This window comes from Cygnus olor, chromosome 6, assembly GCF_009769625.2.
Source record: "Cygnus olor isolate bCygOlo1 chromosome 6, bCygOlo1.pri.v2, whole genome shotgun sequence".
Taxonomy (NCBI): Eukaryota; Metazoa; Chordata; class Aves; order Anseriformes; family Anatidae; genus Cygnus; species Cygnus olor.
In genome coordinates, this window is record NC_049174.1 from 9956597 (window position 1) to 9976288 (window position 19692).

The following is a 19692-nucleotide window of genomic DNA, read 5'->3' on the forward strand; positions in this document are numbered from 1 at the left end:
AGCGCTTTGAGGATAAATTCAACGTCCGAATCCCCTTAATCTAGCTCAACAGGCAGAGAGGCTAGACACCTCTCACAATCTTGATGCTCTTCAGATACGTATCTAAGGTTTGTGCCCCTACTGCAGGCGAACCAGCTCAACCCACAGCATAAGGGAGATAAGGCCACCAAAAGAACCAGCGTAGAATCTAATTTATTTCCTCTGTATTGTTATAATGAATTGCACAGCAGAAGAAATTAAGGGTTCTTTGTAAGCATCCTAACTTTCTGGAGAGGTGCGCCGTTTTTTACTAAATCCACCTTCTTAACCTCTTTGTTGCAAAGTGTCAGCAGTGCCTCAGCGCCGCCGAGAGTGACTAACAAACAGAGGCCGCTCTGCGAGCTATCAGGAGTCCAATCTGGAGTTCACCTCCATGTTAACTCCTACCGCTAATTCATCATCCCAGCACCCGACAGCTAGGCTGATTGTGAGCCTTGTAGTACAATGCGGGTCTCGGCTGACCACCAAAATCAGCAGCAGGGGGAGGGGTTGATAGGCACGGGCCTGGAGAAGGCCTGAGATAAGTGCTGGCTGTCAGTGCAAGGACAAAGAAGGGCAGGCCCTGGGGAGAGAAAGGAGATAAAAAAAAATCTCGACAACTGCTTTATCTGATGAGGGTTATGGCTAATTAATTATAAACTCAATTACCTAACCCTTACTTCAGCAGTCTCTATTCATTAAGAGATAAAACCTGACTGACTGCTAACTTTCTCTTGCACACATACACAGCGTGCTTACTTCAAATTTGCACACTTTAACACACAATTTCTTTAAAAAGATCTCCAAAAGCATTCATACCTGTCAACTTTGTGCTCACAGGATGGAACATTTCTCTTTTTTTTTTCCCCCTACCACCCAAAGCACCCTCTGTTGCACAATGGGAGGGCCTGGCCTCCATGCTGTGCATTGGCATTTAAAAGCAAAAACCAGACATTAAACAATAGACATAATGGACATCAAAGCCCCTTTTCACAGCCAAGTTTCTGCCTCCATGGGCTTCTGATCTATTCCACATTTTAAATTGAGCTTTTAATTTTGGGTGCTAGAAGTTTGGCAGTGTAGCTCACAGGTATCAACTAAACATTATTCTCCCAAAGTCTGAAGGTAGCCCGCAAAAATGAATTGTATTTAAGGAGTGAACTCTAAAAACCCTTAACCAAGCTAATGGCTGCTAATAACCCAAACTGAATTTTGCATGTAACGCGTTAAAAATTCCCGTTTGATCGCTATTCAGATTCCATCTCCATTCCCGTGGTGCTTGGCCTTTCCTCTTGCTCAAGTTCTTGCCCCCTTGTGCTGCTCTTGACACAAACTCAAACAGCCCTGCAGAATCCATCCTTGCCATTAAAAGAAAGCTCCTCTTAATCTCTTTCCAAAGACTGCAGACCTGTCTCTCTCACCTTTTTGAATAAACTGAGATTCTCAAATCCCTGCTTCGCTCTGGCTGCCCTCTGCTCTAGCTTTTCCATTTCGACAGATATTATATGGGGTTTTCATACACACACACACAATCATTAAACAGGCACAGATTTTATATATGCATATATGAAACGACAAGGTGATCACACCCACTTTATCTCACATCATCTCAGAACTTTTTCTAAGAATAATTTCTTCCCATATGTAGAACAAAGGAATCTGCTTCGTCTGTTTCTAACACAAAGCACTACTTCAAACTACTGCAAAGTGTATTTATGACATTACATTTCAGTTCATTCAAGATGTACAGCCTCTTTCTTAGGTCACTTTTTTCATATTTTGCATACATCAAATGAAATATTAAATACTTTGTATTGTCTCCATTCTAGTCAAGGATTCTGAGGATATTCAAAGATGTTCTACTGAAGAGGTTTGTTTTTTTTTTTTTTTTTAAGTCTCTCCATCTCTGCAGCAGTCACTTAACTTTTTCACTCAAACACAACAAGTGATTACTACACCTTGAATTAAAATATGTTTTTCTGTTTGTATTCTGAAATGCAATAAACCTAATGCAGACCTTTTTTGTAAATTACATATCTGAAGTTGTGTGGGTAGCTGATGTCTGTGGTCAAATCAGAGGGGCAGATCCACCCATCTTACTTTTCTTTCTCAGAATTCTAACAAAATTCATGAAATCCCTACTTAGCAGAAAGCAGGGGAACATCACACACTGAGCAACAGTTTACAAAATCCAGAACGCCTTATTTGCTTCTGAGTTCAACACATTCTGGCACATTTCTTCCTCTTTTCTGCGGTCCTAAACTCTTCCATGTTTTGGCAGGCACACCTCCAGTACTTGAGTCCAGTTGTGTCCTGACCTCACTTTTCACTAATACGTATGGAGATGAAGTTCATTGTTGTTTCTTTATTCAATTTTACAAGTTGCTGCAAATATAGACCAATTTAAGTCTTTCGCCCAAACATACTCACTTTTATATAGACCTGTCACTTTTTATCTGAAGGAAGACAATTGTACTTAGAACAAATTAAAGCTTAACAAAAAAAAAGAAACAGGAACACTAAAAACTCCAATGCAATTTCCCATCAACAATTTCACACAGCTATTTAACTTAAAAATATAAACAATGATTGAAACAAGCACACACAGACACTATAATACTGTTCTCTCAATTGCCTTCCCATCACACTAGCAATATTAGGTAAAAAGGAAGACTTCTCCCATTCATCAATATAGAAGTTATTCATCCGAAGTTTATTATCTCAGGTAATTTGATCAATACACTTCACCTTTATAGTACAGTTGTCCTTGTGAGCAAAGCATTTTGCGTTTTATAGTGAGATGGTTATTATGAAGGCTATTCATAGGGAAATTCTCTGCAGTTAAAAGTTTTTCCAATTAACTACATTTAACATCATTTAAGCCATAAAATGGTGGTTACATTTCACATCATGTTGTTTAAGTGTGGCAGTGCTTAGAAAGCAGTTAGCACACATTTGGCAAATACATCAACCAATACTTTGAAATGAAAATCAAGAAAACCCTGCCACAAACAGAGTAAGGTCTTTTCAATATGAAATTACAAATATGCACAAAAAAGCACAAGTTAGAAGAAACACTTAACAAAATGGTGAAGAATGGCCTCATTGTCTCCACCACCCTAGGAATGTTCCTCAGTATCAGTATTTCTTTTCCATTAATGCAACTTCAGTGCTCTTCTGTCATGTTTCTTTGAGAATTTTCTTTTTTTCTTTTTTTTCCATACCTTGTTTTTGTGTAATTGAGGTATGAACTTCCAATGAATCATGGCGTATCAGAACAAATTGCCTAATGCTGTCTGGGATGTAGATCTCCAAAGACCACCATCCTCACTCCATCTAAGTACGTATTATTTGAGCTACCTCCTCGGTCGTGAAAAGCTAGCATTCAGCAATAAGGCACCACAAAAAGGTGGACAAATTTCTTGAAATGCAAGTAAAACACACATTCAAAGATCAGTTATTGCTAAGGAGAGAGCCCTCTAAAAATTTGCTCAGAAATTTAAAAAATAAAAAAATAAAATTATTCCTTTTGATATACTCAGAACAAACTAGTTCATTAAAGTCATATCAGCACTTGTAATTGGCCCTTGTTGGCCAATAGAAGGAGACATTTGCAACTTTTCCCAGGAAATTATATTCTAAATCCTTCACGAGGTGGACCTTGTCCTTTTCTGAGGAAACTTGATAGCAGTCTTTAGTATTCACTGGCATAATTAGGACTGCAGTTAATTTCATTAAATTCTCTTGCTGCTAAATGAAGCAGATTATGAGACATCTTTTATTGCAAGGCATGAAATTACAGCCTGTCAGCTGCCAATGGTAGAGTAAAACTAATGAATTACAGGGTAAATAACACCAGAATTAACCAGCCAATTTAACATAGCAGAGAACAAAGTCATTTTTACTTAGAGCTCTGGCAAACACCATTCTGCAGGATACCTTTCAGATGAAAGGGAACCAATTCAAGGATCCTCACAACTACACAACTAGGAAAAAGCTACGTTTATTGTGCAGCAATGTTACAAAGCAAACACTGCCCGTAAGTTATTAGAAATGTGTCAGGTAAGTAGTAGATATCACATCACTGAAATATTTAAACCATGTTCTCTCCAAGCAGCTTGTATTAACATATTATTCTTTACATACCATAGGGAAAAACACAGATGTGCACTAATTCGTCACTATTATAACATAGTTTAAAGGTGACAACTCTTCACAGACAGTACCAGACGAAATCCCTATTAATGAGGTGTTGGGAAGCACTTGTACGCTACGGACAGATAATTAAAGGAAACTAAACCCAAGCGCAGCTACCCAGCTCTGTTTCCTACACCACCCTCCCAACCTCCAAAAAAGATGCCCACAGAGGGCACAAACTCCCTTGCCATGCACTCGTACCGAAATCTTGTTATCGGGTAACTGCTGAAGGGCCCACATGTCTGCACAGGGAAAGAACAGCAAAGTATTTGTCATCGCTCATACAAAGGGCAGTTACCTCGGACCTGGATGCCATAAAGACCTACTCTTACAAAATCCTGACCATGCTGCTGAAAGTAAACGATTAAAACGAGGTGGACTGAGTGGCTGGTCCAAACAGACATGTAAATACACACTTCTTTCCAACCGAATGCTTTGTAACCCCAGCATTCTTCTTCCTGCTGACAGAAGTGACGGCTGTGTTAGCTGGATGCTGCCTGGCTCGAGTTTGGAACAGCGCACGGCAGCACTGCTGTCTGCATCTCCTGGGGGCCAACTTAGGGTTGCAATAATACCTGTGGCATTTGCAAGAAAGGGGTCCAGGGAGAGAGAAATCCCATATTATTAAAAGGGCTTTTTATTTCCTCATTTTGGCAAGCATGCCGTAATTGTTTCTGTCATACACAAACTAAAAGCTTTTTTATGGGGTGTTTCAAGTTCAATTTTCAGCAGGTTTCCAAGGTATAAATGCTTAGGCCTCCTTCCCGGTCCTGACTTTAAGCTCAATTTCAGCCAAGTTTGATGGGGGCGCAGGAATACAAAAGGGATGCTCTGACAAATTTTGTGAAATTCAGTATTTGTCTCTAAGACTGAAAGAGTCCCTGACTTAAAAAAAAAAAAAAAAAAAAAGACCACAGTTTGAGCTCAGTTTGCTCTGCAAGGGTGCTAACCAATGAGCCTGCCTACACATAGCTGGTACCAGCCATGGCACATGGTTGCTTCCTACCTCCAAACAGGCAAGGTGAAAAAAATGTAATTTCTGCCTTTGTTGTTTACGGAAATTTAAGACCAAGGTGGGCTTAGGCAACGTGGTTGGTGGGAAGACTGGAGATGGTGTGTACAGCTCATGGGAGCTCATAGTAGCATGTTTGAAACAGAGGAACGTCGCACAAGAAAAGCTTGCCTTCCATGGCTCCACTGTTCATGGAGCATCTTGGTTATTTTCTAATTCGAGGGTTAGAGGATCTCAACTTCTTCAAATTCTATTTGTAATAAAAACAACGCAAGAAACACTGGTTCATCTTCCAAAAAGATTAAATTTTAAATTTCAAATCTCAAAGCTTGTCTATAAAACTTGAAACAATTACAAGTAAACAAAAATTGCACAGTAGAATTCTTTGGCTAACACACTTACCTATTGATCAATGCCCTATTGGCAAGAAAAAACAACAAGATTTTCTACATCATATAGTTCCTATTTCAAATAAAATTACACAGTCACTGCTAATAATAATACAAAGCATACAAATGTATCTGAGGCACCAAATTATTTAAAATCATGGAAGTAATTGTGGACTCTTAAAACCCAGCTTTGCTAAGGACAGTGCACTTTTCTTTGTATAGCACCTACCAAATTTTTATTTTTTTTTTTAATATCTGTGAATAAATACAAGTTATCTGGCAGTGTGAATTTCCTATTAGCTTCCAAGTTGCAGTCCCTGAATTAAGGTCAGCCTGTATCCGCTGTGACCCAGACACAAGTCCCCTCCTGCAGCCATTCTCTGACCAGACTGGTGCATTACCCAGGGAAGACCTGCTGTTCTCTGAAGCCTGTGCCCGGTACAACCAATCTCACCGAGCCTCTTCCCTTGACCCATAGGTCAGTATTGCTGTGTGCTGGAAGGTTCATGGAGCACAAAACCTTGCTCTGGAAGGTTGCCCAGGCCCAGGGAGGTGTTCTGCACCCTAGACCAAGAGATGCTGACTCTTTTCAGACACTTTGTTCCTCCTCCAGCAAAGGAAACCCCCATCTTAGATAATTCAGGCAATTATTTTAACAACATCAGAACTATTCTGAACTGATGCTGATTTTTTGCCTTCAGATTTCAACAGTGGGAAAACCCATCCTCTGACAGGTTTGCATGCATCAACTTCAATGCATTTGTTACTGAAATCTATAGACTGAAATCTCCTAAGACTATTCAACTGGAAACAGCTCAGAGGCATTGACTATGTGCCGAAATAGCAGAGCACCAGAAGCACCGATGCATTGCTTCAACATGGGAATCGATCACCATGCTTCATGGCTAAAGGCATCGGCACCTTATGAACCAAGCACCTCCAGGGACTGGTGTGCTACTTTCTGAAAGACACTTAAGGTTCTTAAATGTTATTGAAAGTGTCACCTGTTTTTTGGTTTTGCTTCCTATCTTTGCCATAGTCTTTGTTCACTGTTTGTCCTCCTTCTAATTCAGTATGGATTTTGTTTCCCTTTCATTTTCACCCGGCTTCTCACAGCAGCACAATTTTCCATGAGTTCTGCTCCCTCTCCTTCTGTTATCCATCATATTGGCAATCTTTCCCATCTTCTCTTACCCTTAAAGCCCCTCGCTTCTAAGGAAGCAGGGAGTTTGCCATCTTTGTACTCAATAAACGTGCAAGAAACCTCTCTCTTCACTACATCACATTGACAATAAGAAGTGTCACTTAATTTGAATTAAGTGTGACTTAATCTGTATCAGGAATGACTTACAGAAATCACGAGGCTGCAAGATTAAAGCACTAACAGTGATCATGCATGTATTATTTCTCATCTACAAATGTAACACTGCCATGAATTGCAAACTGACAGCAACATTTACCATACAAAGATCCAATTCAGAAAGTATTCTGACGAAGTTCTTTGCCATGCCATTAACTTAAACAAAACTGACATGTCAATCTTCAAAATGTTGAGTACACGTCAGCAATGGTTGGATGCACATGCCCTCTTACAGCATCAGAAAGGGTTTTGCACAGCTCATCTGCCAGACACAGTGCTGGAAACCTGAAAAACTACGTATTTCAGGAGACATAATGCACAAGAGGTACTTTTTTATTTTTAGCAACCAGACCTGAGTATTTTTTCATGTGAAGCACACCAACCATGTATTTCTATACTTATTCAATTTGTATCCCAAGACCTTTTTTCCTCCCCACTCAGTTTGCTCAGAGCTCACTATTATGCTTTTAGTCTATAGCTTATAAAGCATCACTCTCCCCACAAAGTTTTTGATTTTGTATTTAATTTGGTCATGAAGCAGCTTTTAAAACTGATTCCATAAGTGGTGCTACACCTGCCTTCTTAAACATTCCCTGTTCTCTTCTGTTCTGTTGCTCACTTTCAAACAGTAGAATTTCTAAACAATTCAACTACTTACACTGCTATTTTAATTGATTTTTCTTTCCAGTACCTCCTGTGCTCAAAGATTTCTTCATTTTTCCCCCCTGAAATATTCACACAGGAGAAGAGAACATGAGACGTTAGCCTAGCTACTTGATTTGCAGTTCTCCAGTTCTCTACCCAACCATTTAAATACTGTCATTCATAATAGGGTGATATACTGTACTATAAACCATTTTGCAAATGGTACTTCTTGGTATTTTTCTTTTGTGACAAAGAATCATATTCGTTATAAAGGGGAAAGAAATGACTCAGTGCTCACGCTTACCTACAGAAACTGTTTGTGTGTCTCAACACCTTCTTAGAAAAAAAGGAGGGAGGGAGTCCACTAAGTCACTAAATTTTTTATTATTTCTTTATAACAAAAAATTTACAATCTGACAACCCCCTAAGTCCAGTAGCTTTCTCTTAGTATTAAGCCTGAAATAATCTCCTTCTAATCACCCCATACGTGTGCATGTGTCTCAGCAACTGTGGCAAATGCTCTGAACTCCTGCAAACAATTATAACTGCTCTGTCATAGCTTAGCTCAAATTGCAATAATTTCCTGTAATCTTGTAAGCAGTGATCTAACACGAGAACCTGCATCACTGGGGCCAGCGTACACCGATGAGTGCGATGGCCAGTGTGAAAGACCTGTAGCCAAGACCAATTCGGATGCAGCGGCACAGTCGGGATTCTCTCTCCAGCACTGCCTCCAATACTTTGCCTCATCAGTGTGTTTCTTTCAAAGCTGCATGCATCTTGCAGCACATGACTCTCACATGGCCCACGTGTCATTTCTAATGCTCGAGTCAGATCTCCTTTATATTGCAAGGCACTGGCTTTTTACCCTCAGAGCATAGCCACCATTTCTTGCACTCACTTCTCAGATATAAAACCAAGCCAAACTTGCAAGCACTTGTCACCTGTGGGTCTATTTTAGAGTAGGAGAGAAAGAAACCACGTGGTCATTTTGGAAGGAAAGCCACCCAACTGCCCCATGCAGCCTACCGAAGATGTGGCTGTGAAGGTGAACGCCCACTCCAAGCACATCAACAGCTTGATGCCACTGAGGGTTGTCACAGAAGTGTCTTGCTGGAATATCATAGGCACACATCACAAGTGTACATCCCAAACTCAGGTTAAAAGAGTATAAATGAGGGCAGCTGGATTTCAGTTCAGGTTAGCATCTTGAGTTCATCTCCCATCTTCCTGCCAAGACAATTCTACCACATTGCCCTTGATTTCACCGTTAAAAGAGGATGGAAATACACTTTGTTAAGCAGGCACACAGCAGCAATATGAGAGAAAACCCAGCGCGTTGCCAAGAATTTGCTAGCAATGGCAAATGTGAAACAAGAAGAAAAGCCTGACAGGCAACCAGTCTTGACACAATAGGATTGTTTGGCTTCTGCTAACAAGAGACTGCATCTTTCCAAGTAAAATCTCATTTTATTTTGTCACCAGATCTACTCCACATCCCCTTCATGATATGCCTCTCTCTACTCCTTATAATGCAGATTACAAATTTGATTGCTATTTGTTTGCTTCCACTTACAACCCTGTTGTTGATGGTATTGCTGAATGGAAACAGACCTAATGCTGAACAAAGCGCTGTCCTGCTTCCAGCCAGCTCAACTGTGGTCTAGCCTCATCTTTGGTTTATGATCGTACTGTTTTCAATCCACACCACAGTTCTTAGCCAAATGAATTTGAATAATTTTTCAATTAAGATTTAACAAGGTATTATCAAAATGTTTTTACTAAAACCCAAATATTTTACATCTGTTACATTTACTTTATGCACTTATTTTGAAATTCTATCAAAAGAGCAATCATTTTTTTTCTGGCAAGTTTTATTCTATATAAACCACTATTTCTCACACTTAAATTAAGCTGCTCTGGGAAACTAAATCCTGCAGCCGAGTGTTTGCGTTACTTCAGTTTTCTCCCGAGTGCTAGCTCATTTCAAGCTTTACAACTCTGGGACAACTGTAAGTGAAATTTATCCTTGTCGTACAATGATCTCATTCACCTCAAATTTATCATACATTAAAGGATCCTGTATAATAAATAGATCATTCTGTTATCTGATTGTTCTCCTTATTCTAACTCATACAAAATAAACTGGTGTTTTTGTTTTGTTTTAAAGAATTGCGCTACTGAATTATTCCATTTAAATTCAAAATATTTTAGTGCCAACATCTGGCCCATCTGCTGGGATTGCTCCATAGATATATCGTTAATCACTGGAGTCAGAAGGTTTTTGAAGAATAGGAGGAGGATTGAGGAAAACTGTATTTTAACAGAAGTGCAATGACTTTCATAGTTGATATTTCCAAGATTAATTACAAAGAAGTTATACTCAGAGTACCTACATTTCAAAGACCCTACTGTCCCTCCACCTCCCTCCAAGAGCAATATTCCTTCTTCACCCCATTTACTGTTTTGAGTTTGCCACTGCTGCTTATACTGTAGATAAACACTGGCTCAGAAGTATTAAATACTAACAGTGCCAATGCTTTTATTTTATTTTATTTTTTAATTAAAACAAAAGAAGGAATGCTGGACCAACACCCCTGATTCAGGGGTGCATCATCACAAAATGTAAAGGTAGCAAAAGAATTATGAAAATACTTTGAACGCCCAAAGTTTGCCTCATTCAAAAAATTAGGCTAAAGGGCTTTAAATGCGTGCTGTTCAGTTTACTCTTTTGATTGCTTTACCACTATGTAAATCAATTTGTTAATGTTCCTTACAAAATGCATGAGCCAGTTATACTGACAAACACACAAAGCTCATTCGTAATTAGCAGTTAATTAGTAAGAAGGAACAGATGCTGTTAGAGTTTCAGCAGGCGAACAGGTTCTGTAAACAATGCTTATAAATCTAAATGAATTTATTAACCACAATGCAACTGTCAACATTTTGCTGGCAACCATACAAATATGGTGGAATCCCCAAAACATCTTTCCAACATATTAATAATCACTGTGTCAACCAAAGTCTGTCAGGCAGTCTCACTTGGTAACTGTCATAAGCGTTCTACTTAATCTTGTTATGTCACTTCTCCTTCCTAATTCCTCACTCATGCCCTCAGAGGAAGAGCTCTAGCCACTGAAGTTAGCACAGATACACACAGACTCACCTCTAAAACAGAGCGGCTCCTCGAAACAAAGACGTTTGTGCAAGAAGATTGTTTGTTTTGCACTGATACCTTGAACAAGCTTCCATGAACTGAGAACCAACAGGCAACATGCACAGCTTTGAAAGCAGATCTCAGTCCTGAAGAATTTGCTGTAATTTTCTTTATAACCATTATCACTCAATGAGAGATCACTACTATGAAGGCATCTGCAGATCTCATCCACTAAAAATACCTAAAGGTCAATCATCTCCACTCACCATTTATAAAACGACGCACTCAATAGGCCACCGAATGATTCCGTAGTGTTTTTTGTTTGTTTGTTTGTTTAATTAGCTGGGTAGAGATGGCTCAAATAAAAAGAATGCCTCTTGTAAGTATTTTCTAGATGCAGTCTGGAGAAAACTATTAAAGCAGCAGCTATATCTAACAACCATGGTCAAAGGCTTTTGGCTAGGGGCCAGTTCTTAGCCTAAGGGCAATAGTGAAGATACCTTAGTGACCTCGTTCCTGTCAATCCCTGCATGTCACATTGAGATGCCACCTTGATATATTACACCATTTCAGCACTGGAAAATTCTAATAAATTTTTTAAAGTCATATTATGGCTTTCTTTATTGATGTTCTCTTTTATACCTACATTGCTTTCGATCATTCCCTCCTCCTCTCCTACAAACCACTCTGACACCTCTTTACCGTGCTCTGTACCTCGCTTTCAACATGCACAGGTTTTGCAACACCCAAGAACAGCACACAGAAAAGGACAAGAAGACCAAGTGGGTTAAATTCTCCAAAGCTCTGCTGGAGAGCCTGCTTGGTGTTCCTTTTGCAGGCTCCAGTCCTGCTTGCTGCCCCACTGGAGGTGACTGGAAGCTCTGAGGCTGGGGGACGCCATTTTCTGCCAGCATCAAGCACTGGGCACAAGATTATGGGGATGTTCAGAGCTTCAGAAAAAGCAAATCGTTTCTGCTGAGCCCCTCACCTACTTGTCCTTTCTGCTAGGTTTTGACTGGTTTATCCTGAAGAAACGAACAACCAACAACATTGTACTTGGACAGAATAGATGAAGAAAGGGAGGAAGTTGAATGCCTCTTGCTAGCAGTCAAGAGCAATCTGTGGTTCTTACAGCATTAACTTAAATACCAAAACAAAAAGTTTTCACATCTTTCCTAAAGTTGTTTGATACTATTTCCTCTCATCATTGCCTTACTTTTGTTCATTTCTGAGCTTTTGTCATACAAGTGGAATATTATTTTTGAAATTATGTCCTCTGCCATAGCTAACAGTAATAAACACTGAAATAGTACTCTTTAAGTAAATTCAGTAAAAATAAAGATATTACATTCAATGTGTGTTATACCATGAAGACAAGCTTTTAAGCTGGGAAGAGTTATGAGCAAGCCAGCCTGAAATGAAACTTATAAATTCAGCACCTCTCTACCACAAGCCACCAGTTTGTTTCTGTTACAAGGATCAGAGCGTGGCTCCCATTAACTTCAGCAACAGCTGGAGCTTCTTAGGGTCATAGGCAGTAAAAAATTGATAGAAAGTTAATTTCTCTGAAAAATGTATTAATAATCTCATTTATAGATCCTTAGAGGTTTGAAAGCAATACGCACATCACTATAGATGTCAATTTTAGGAAAATAATATTACTGTAAGGCCTCTATAACTCTTGAGCATCACCTCAACAGCCTACCTAACATTAATTGGAAACTGATAAAATGACTTTAAATATGTCTGTGGAGCAACTGTACACCACTCACCTCATCTTCATGTGCTCGGGACTATCACTACAATTTTTGCAGGCATTTAGAGACATAATAGGGGCAATTTATAGGATGGGAGATAGAAAACTCATGTTTTAGGGCCTGTCAAATACTAGGAGGAGATCAATTAAAAGAAACATGGCAAAAATCTAGTCCTTTTAAGAAAATTCCATTTTTTTTTCCTGCAACAATTAGACATCTCAGGAAGGGAAAACAGTAGAATCCAGAAAGCAGGAGGAAACAGATGATTTGGTAGGACTTGGTGATGGCTGACCCACTGACAGACAGGGGAAAAGAATAGAATTGTTTCAATCTGAAAGGTGTTGTTTCTTGCCTTAGCTTACCTTTTTTGGCTAAGGACCCAAAGAGGTGATTTCCCTGGACTGACAGGTAGAAACCTTAACCTCAGGCAGGGGAGGGCTTAACGCTTGGGTGCCAGGTTTCCAACAGAGCAGTGCACTGAGATGAACCACATAGATCACTGGGATGAGAACACCAAGATGTGAAAATAGCAGGTCTTTATATTTCAGAGCTGAAAACAAACGTTTGCATGCATCCATTTTAACAAACAAAATAGAAAATGATAATTATTAATAACAGAATCTTTGTTCTAAAAGAAGAATATTCACTTTTGCCAGCCTTTGCCCACCCTGACTGAGCAGAAATCTCATCCCTCCCTCTGCCTCCTAGCAGTTAAGCTATTTTCATTTGACAGTGAAGTTTGTATGTTTCACTGTTTGGAAAACAGAGAGACATAAATGAAAGCAAGTTTCCTGAAATCACATACAAAAAAAAAAGTGCATTAAAACCCGGAACTTTTTAATGCTATTTCATTTCGAATATACTTAGGACTACTGCTTTTCTTGAGACAGCGTCTGAAAATCACCATTAGTAGCAACACACGAGAATAGCTTTCCTGACCAAATGAAACATTATTCGAGGCAGGTAAATGTAAAGCTGTAGCTGTTCCTCTGACGTAAGGGCACATTTGATCTAATTGGAAAAAATATTTCAAGTGCACTGGGAATAGTCACTGTTAACTGAATGCAACAACGAAAAAGGAAAAAAGAGCATGCAGACCCGAGGGAATTACCAAATCAATTAACAACTAATTCAGGAACTAATTTCTGTATTGCCTCTTAGCACAAAACTGTATCTTTAATTTCTCCTGCAATAAGCATCACCATGATAGTCCTAACACACTCTGACGCTTTAAATGAGTTTACAAGTATCTCTTTTTGATTGGCTATATAACATTATTTCTTCACAGTTCAATGCAACCATAGCCAAGTGCTCTGAAATATTTAATTATACTGGTAGCTACCAGTTAACAATTTACAGAACCAGAGTGAGTACAAAACATTTTATAACTAGTAATCAACTAATTAAAAACACAGCAAAAATGTGTATGCTCTGATTATAAACAATTGCAGAGGAATTACACAGAAGATTTCAGCACTAGGAGTATTTGGCTAAAAACCATATTCTCGTGTTTGTACAAGCATATCTGGATACTGATTACAGTGATTAGACAGAAGTGTGACAGAGTAAATTACACCTCACAGTAGATATAAATAAAACTATGCCATTTGCCAGTTCCTTGTTAGTTGTGTCATTTCTGAGTTTTGGAAAGCCACCCTCCAGACACCAAGCCTGGATTGCGAAGAGCTATTTCGAAACCTACACAAACACCACCAATACAAAACCAAAGCAGCAGCACTTTCGGTAAGCCCTTCGGAGTAGAAGACTGAGCAGCAGCAGCAGCGTACCAGTGGTTTGGGTCTCTGGGCAAGTGAAGCACGAGCTTAATCGCGGGAGCTCTGCAGCACGCCTGATTACCCCAGGCACGTGTGTAACGAAGGCAAGCAAATCCTGGAGCTGAATGGGTCCTCCGGACCCATATGAGTTTGGTCATAACATGTATGGGCCATTTTTACATCACAATATAACCTGATGCTGTATGCAGATGGAAGGGACGAGCCATGGGATAAGCCTTAGCGCTCAGCAGTGGTGGTAGCAGTGGATAGCAGTCCTACTCTGGCTACACCAGCTTCTTCCACCCTGTCAAGTCAGATGAATTAAGCAAGAAGAGATGCTAAGATGATTGCTTATTTGTTCTCTCTTTTGGTAGGCAAAGCAAACATTTACATTTACGAAACCTGCTGCAAAAAGCATTTGTTGTTTACGTTGATGGTGGCTCTCAGGTCTGACACTTGCCTGAAGCACCACGGCGCTCTTCAGCGAGTGAGAAGGACTGAGCAAATCAGTTTGACTGACTAGATGTGGCACACGATCACTTCTCAAAACCTATTTCAAAGACACCACCATACTTGCCGAAATCCAGAACCAAGATTACATGGCACTGTGTGTTATTCTGCACAAGAATCAGGCACACTTTACAGTATTTAAATCTACCTGTATTTAAATCCTTTTTTTTTTTTTTTTTGTTACACTGTTTTAGCTTATTTTGGTATTTACTAATCAAGAGCCTCATCACTGGTACTGGAGCCTCCCTGTGAAAGGCATTTCCTTGGGTCCTTGGGGCCAGGGGCTGCCATGCCAGTGGCTGCGATTGAAGCAGGGTGCCCAGGTGGGACAGGGCTGGAAGAAAATCACTGGAATTAAAGCAAATCCCAGTTTCCCTGAGATTCTCTCCATAGAGCAGTACACAGACGATGTATTAAGAGAGGTCACTACCAAAAAACAATTAAATACAACTTCTGTGTTTTAGCTTTTCTAAGTACATCTTAAAACTAGCACAGATTTTTTCCTGATTAGAATTTTGTTTAAATTGCTTCAGTTACACTCTAAGACCAGGGCACTTGTGAAAGGCTTGAAAATTGACAATGCAATGGCTGGGCTTAACGCAAAAAAAAGAAAAATGAAAGAAATTCTTGAGAGTACACAACTTGATTTAAAAGTTACTTGGAAGAATTGCTGATAATGGATTGCAAGTCACAACACAACTTCAGTTATTTCAGAAGTTTTGTAACCAAAGTAACATTGAGACAAAGCTTCCCATTTGTTAAAAGAATTTTAAAATATTTTTTCCCAAGTTGACTGCTCTCTTTTAGAAAATTCAAATGTACATTATGACATTCCAGTTTTCTCTATGCTCATCTACAGGAAAAACTGCAACTTGCGCAGCCAGGAACCAAACTCTTCCTTCTCATAAGTAAATCCGTTTCAGCCACAGTTATGCCATCCAACCTGCTGACAAAGCCCCACCGGTATCTCGGCCCTGAAAATATTTCCCATTTTTAGTTTAGAGGAAAAAAGACAAAATATGTGATTTCAAAGATTACTTTAATGTACTTAAATGCACAAAGCTGGTAGGCAAAGGTCATTTGAAATATCACCTAACAGTAAAGCCCGATAAGATATTCAACTTTCTCCATTAATATAGCCATTTGCAACCAGAGAAGGGAATGGGTTCTGAAGTTCACCTTTGCAAGTCATGGATGGCAAATTTTTCATTATGTCATCAGTGTAATATTCAACGTTAGAACATTTATTTTTAAGCCAGACTTCAAATTTGCTGTTCCTAAATGACGTACCCGGGAACTATGCAGGAATTTGGGGGCACTTCCCTCTTTAAGCCAAGGGTTCAAGCAACCTGTCAAAATCAAACCCTGACCAAAGCTTCGGTGTTGCAGTTTTTGGTAAAAGAGCAGTCAAGGTTATATAGTTCAGCTATATAATAATATGAGCATCTGCGATGAGCGCAAATGCCAAATACAAGAATTGCTGAAAGCAGAAAGTCAAGGCCAGCTCTTACGTATTTATTTACACTCTAATCTGGGAGGGAGGGGGTGAGGAGAAAAAAAGAGCACACAGCTGCCATCCCAAAAACAGACCTCCCATCTGCCACCCACGATTTGCATGTCACCTTCTCCAGGCTCATTTGTACTTCATTAACTGCCATTGACTTAACAAGATTTATGCAAATGACACCATAGGAGCTCGCTAACTCCCACTGCAATCAAGTGATTATGTATGTACAATTCTCCACAGCAATGAAAAATTAATACATGACAAGCCCACTCACCGCTGAGCTGAGCTTCTTGCTTTTATTTCTCGTTGTCTTTTTTTTATTATTATTATTCGAATATGCCCTACTGCAAGACTGCAGAAAACAAAGTGATCTTCCCAAAATGCTGAAAAAAAACATGCTAGAAAGTATGCCACCCTAAAATGTATAGCCTAATACATACTTCAAAATATTCACTCAAGCCACCAGGAACAAGTCTTCATTTTCAGAATAAATGGGTTTTGAACAGAGGATACTCCTTATCAAGGAAGTCATTCACCCTAATTTTGCTCTAAGTGTAGTATTAGAAATGCTACAGAAAGCAGCTTGAATATTTTTAGTGTAAGCTCCTCTTTCTCAGACGTACAGAACTTTCTGTGGATTTTAACGTTGGGCCAATATTGTTCCAGACAATTTCAGACTCCCTCTGATTAGCAGAGGGTATTCAGACAGAATATGAGTAAGACTGCAGAAAAAAACAATTACGTTGCTAATCATTTTAGATTGTGACAAATAAATGAAGCAAAAGTGAAGAAAGTCTGCAGTCTCCTATAATGTCCCCCAAAACGTGGAAGGTGTCAAATACAATCTTAGCATTCTTTCATTTTTTCTCCTTTTTTTCTTTTTGGAAAGTTAAGGCGTTCAAAGTCCTCAAAGGAAGCTGAGAGCACAGAATTTAAGGCATGCTGATCCTGCTGTATGAGCAAAAGTTAGGCTCTCATTTTACAGCAATTTTTTTTATTTTAGTTACCCCAAAAATTGACCTTCCTGAAATTTCATTCACCCTAGAGTATTTTGGCAAAAGTTAACACTCACATTTTAAAAACTTTTCATTGCTTACATTTTGGGTTTTTGCTGGAAGCCAGAAGGATCTCCAGAACAGTTTTAAATGACTTAGCTGAATAAAACCATGTTTAACACTGTAGCAAGAAGTAATTTTTAACATTTAGAAAGGACAGACAGAATAAGAACATTAACTCTTTTCAACCAGATTGCTTCAAGTTAAAGAAAAAGCCATGAAGGATTGAGGTATTTCCTCGCAGGGAAACAAGACTCCATTTACAATTTTGCCTATTTACCCCACGCCCTCAGGGATTCTGGGGCAGACAACAGGAATTAAGCAGAAGGGTACAACTCTTGATTTCTTTGGACTAAAAAAAGCAACAGAAACCTACCCAGCCAAGGGGTAGTCCAAGGCATGCTACAGTCCCTTCTGCTGCGGTGATGTGATTCTCAGACTAAACCAGCTCACACCAAGTTCTCCTTGTGCTGATGCGACTCCAGTGGCTGTACAGGTTGGTATCTGTATCACAGAAAGGCTGTACTACAGAATTATGAGTAAATCTGTAGCTATGCCAGCACAGCTCGCTTAACAAGATGTGTATGTGCATTTAGAGAGCAACCAGGAGAGCAATGAATTGTCCCCCGCCAAAAAAGCACTCCTCTACCAGTTTAAACTGTCTCCAAATACAAAAAAGCATCGCTGTTGATATACATCAACCATAGCTACGCTGGTTAAACTGCAGCAACAGAGACAATCTCTGGAGGGAAAAAAAAAAGTGGTTGATGAGGACTTTGCGTCATCTCATCATGTTTTCTACACCTTCTCGTAAGCTTTTTTGAATACATATTCTGTGTTCTCTCCCCAACAAGAAGAAACGTACCTGCCTAATAACAGTTCTTCCTCTCGACTTTCGTGTACCCCTCTAGCTTGGAAGAGTTTTCGACATTTCCAATCTCCAAGTAACTGTTTTTTTTGGAGTTGGGAAATACTGCTTCTGACTTTTGGGACACCAAAAGAACAACCTAGAGTCAGGCAGCAAGAAATGCATCAGATAACCAAGCTATTGACTTCAACATCTGAACAGTCAGTAAAACTTTTCTATCGGCTGTTTTTGAATCATCCTTTTTTCAAGTACCACTAAACCGAGCATACAAAATCCATGGTATTTGAATTTTAACCAGAAGTCTCCTAAGGCTTTTTTATTCTTCAATTTGCTAATAAGCTCAACCAACACAACAAGCAGTGATCCGCAAGTACCTGTCTTGCCTGAAGTCTTTAAGGACTATTACTGCCATGCACATATCGTAAGTAGCTATAAAGAAAAAAAAAAAAACAGTGCTGACAACAGGTATTAAAACGATCTGGTCACTACATGCTTTTGAAGATGAGAGTATGTGCCTGAAGCTGGCAAAGGCATCTTGCTCAACAGCAGCTTCAAGAAGTCACGGGGCATTTTTCCTAACTGGAGGTTACTCGCGACTGCAGCATGGGTAGTGCAGCAATGTGACTCGCGGGCTAATAGGAGGAAAAACACTGGAAAACATGGGGACAAAGAGCTTAAAAAGAGTCTTTTAAGAATATAATAAGATAGCTTTTCCACAGCAACACTGTGAATACTACAATCTGCATTCAACTTCTTGAAAGAAGATTTCTCTTTCTATTCAGTGACCATTTGTCACTGAAACATATCATGATGGAAGGAGTTTCTCACTGAAAGAAGCACAGTAGCATGACATATTACTGAAGTTTTAGGTCCAAAAGTTCCTTTTCACATCTCTGTCTCATTCATAGTTAATGCACTAAATGAAAGAGACACCATCTTTTCTATCAGGAATTTCTACTTCCTCAGAGAAATCTCCAAGTGTCTCGCACCTGTAGGACCCACCAGTAATAGAGTCATATCAGCAATTTAATTCATCACCACCTCTACTGATGAGAGCTCTCTTAATAGTGGGTAGACAAAAAGCTACCCCAGTGCTTAATTCCAGGAGCTTTTTCTGATGGTGAAAGATATATACTGGCTCAAAACTGTATAGTTTATTATCAAAAACCACTTCAAACTAATACGTAGTTTTAAACTGTAATGAAACATTGTCAGCATGAATACGCATTGCTTTTCCTCCAATTTAAATGTTTCCAGGCTAAAAAAAAGGGTGTTTTCTTTTCTACTCCATCTTCTTTTACTTCAGCTGCTGGGTGACGATGGCCTCCTAACCTTCACTGAAGACTGCATACAATGTAGAAATCCTTTCTCCTGACACAGACCGCATATGATGTGGAACACCACTGAGAGAAGCCCCCCACAACACTGCGTGCCATTCAGCC

General features: G+C 39.4%; 1 protein-coding gene across 18 annotated transcripts in view; it reads right to left on the bottom strand.

Moving 5' to 3' along the window:
• Nucleotides 1–19692, bottom strand: part of AGAP1 (ArfGAP with GTPase domain, ankyrin repeat and PH domain 1) — a 372200-nt gene that overhangs the window by 166942 nt on the left and 185566 nt on the right. For 2 of the 18 annotated variants that reach the window (XM_040560964.1, XM_040560962.1), the window contains one exon: nucleotides 422–601. The exons of the other annotated variants lie outside the window; for them this stretch is intronic. In XM_040560964.1, coding sequence (XP_040416898.1) covers nucleotides 437–601 — 165 coding nt within the window. In that variant the 3' untranslated portion in view covers nucleotides 422–436. Of the gene's footprint in view, nucleotides 1–421; nucleotides 602–19692 lie in introns of those variants that run through there. 18 annotated transcript variants of the gene reach the window in all.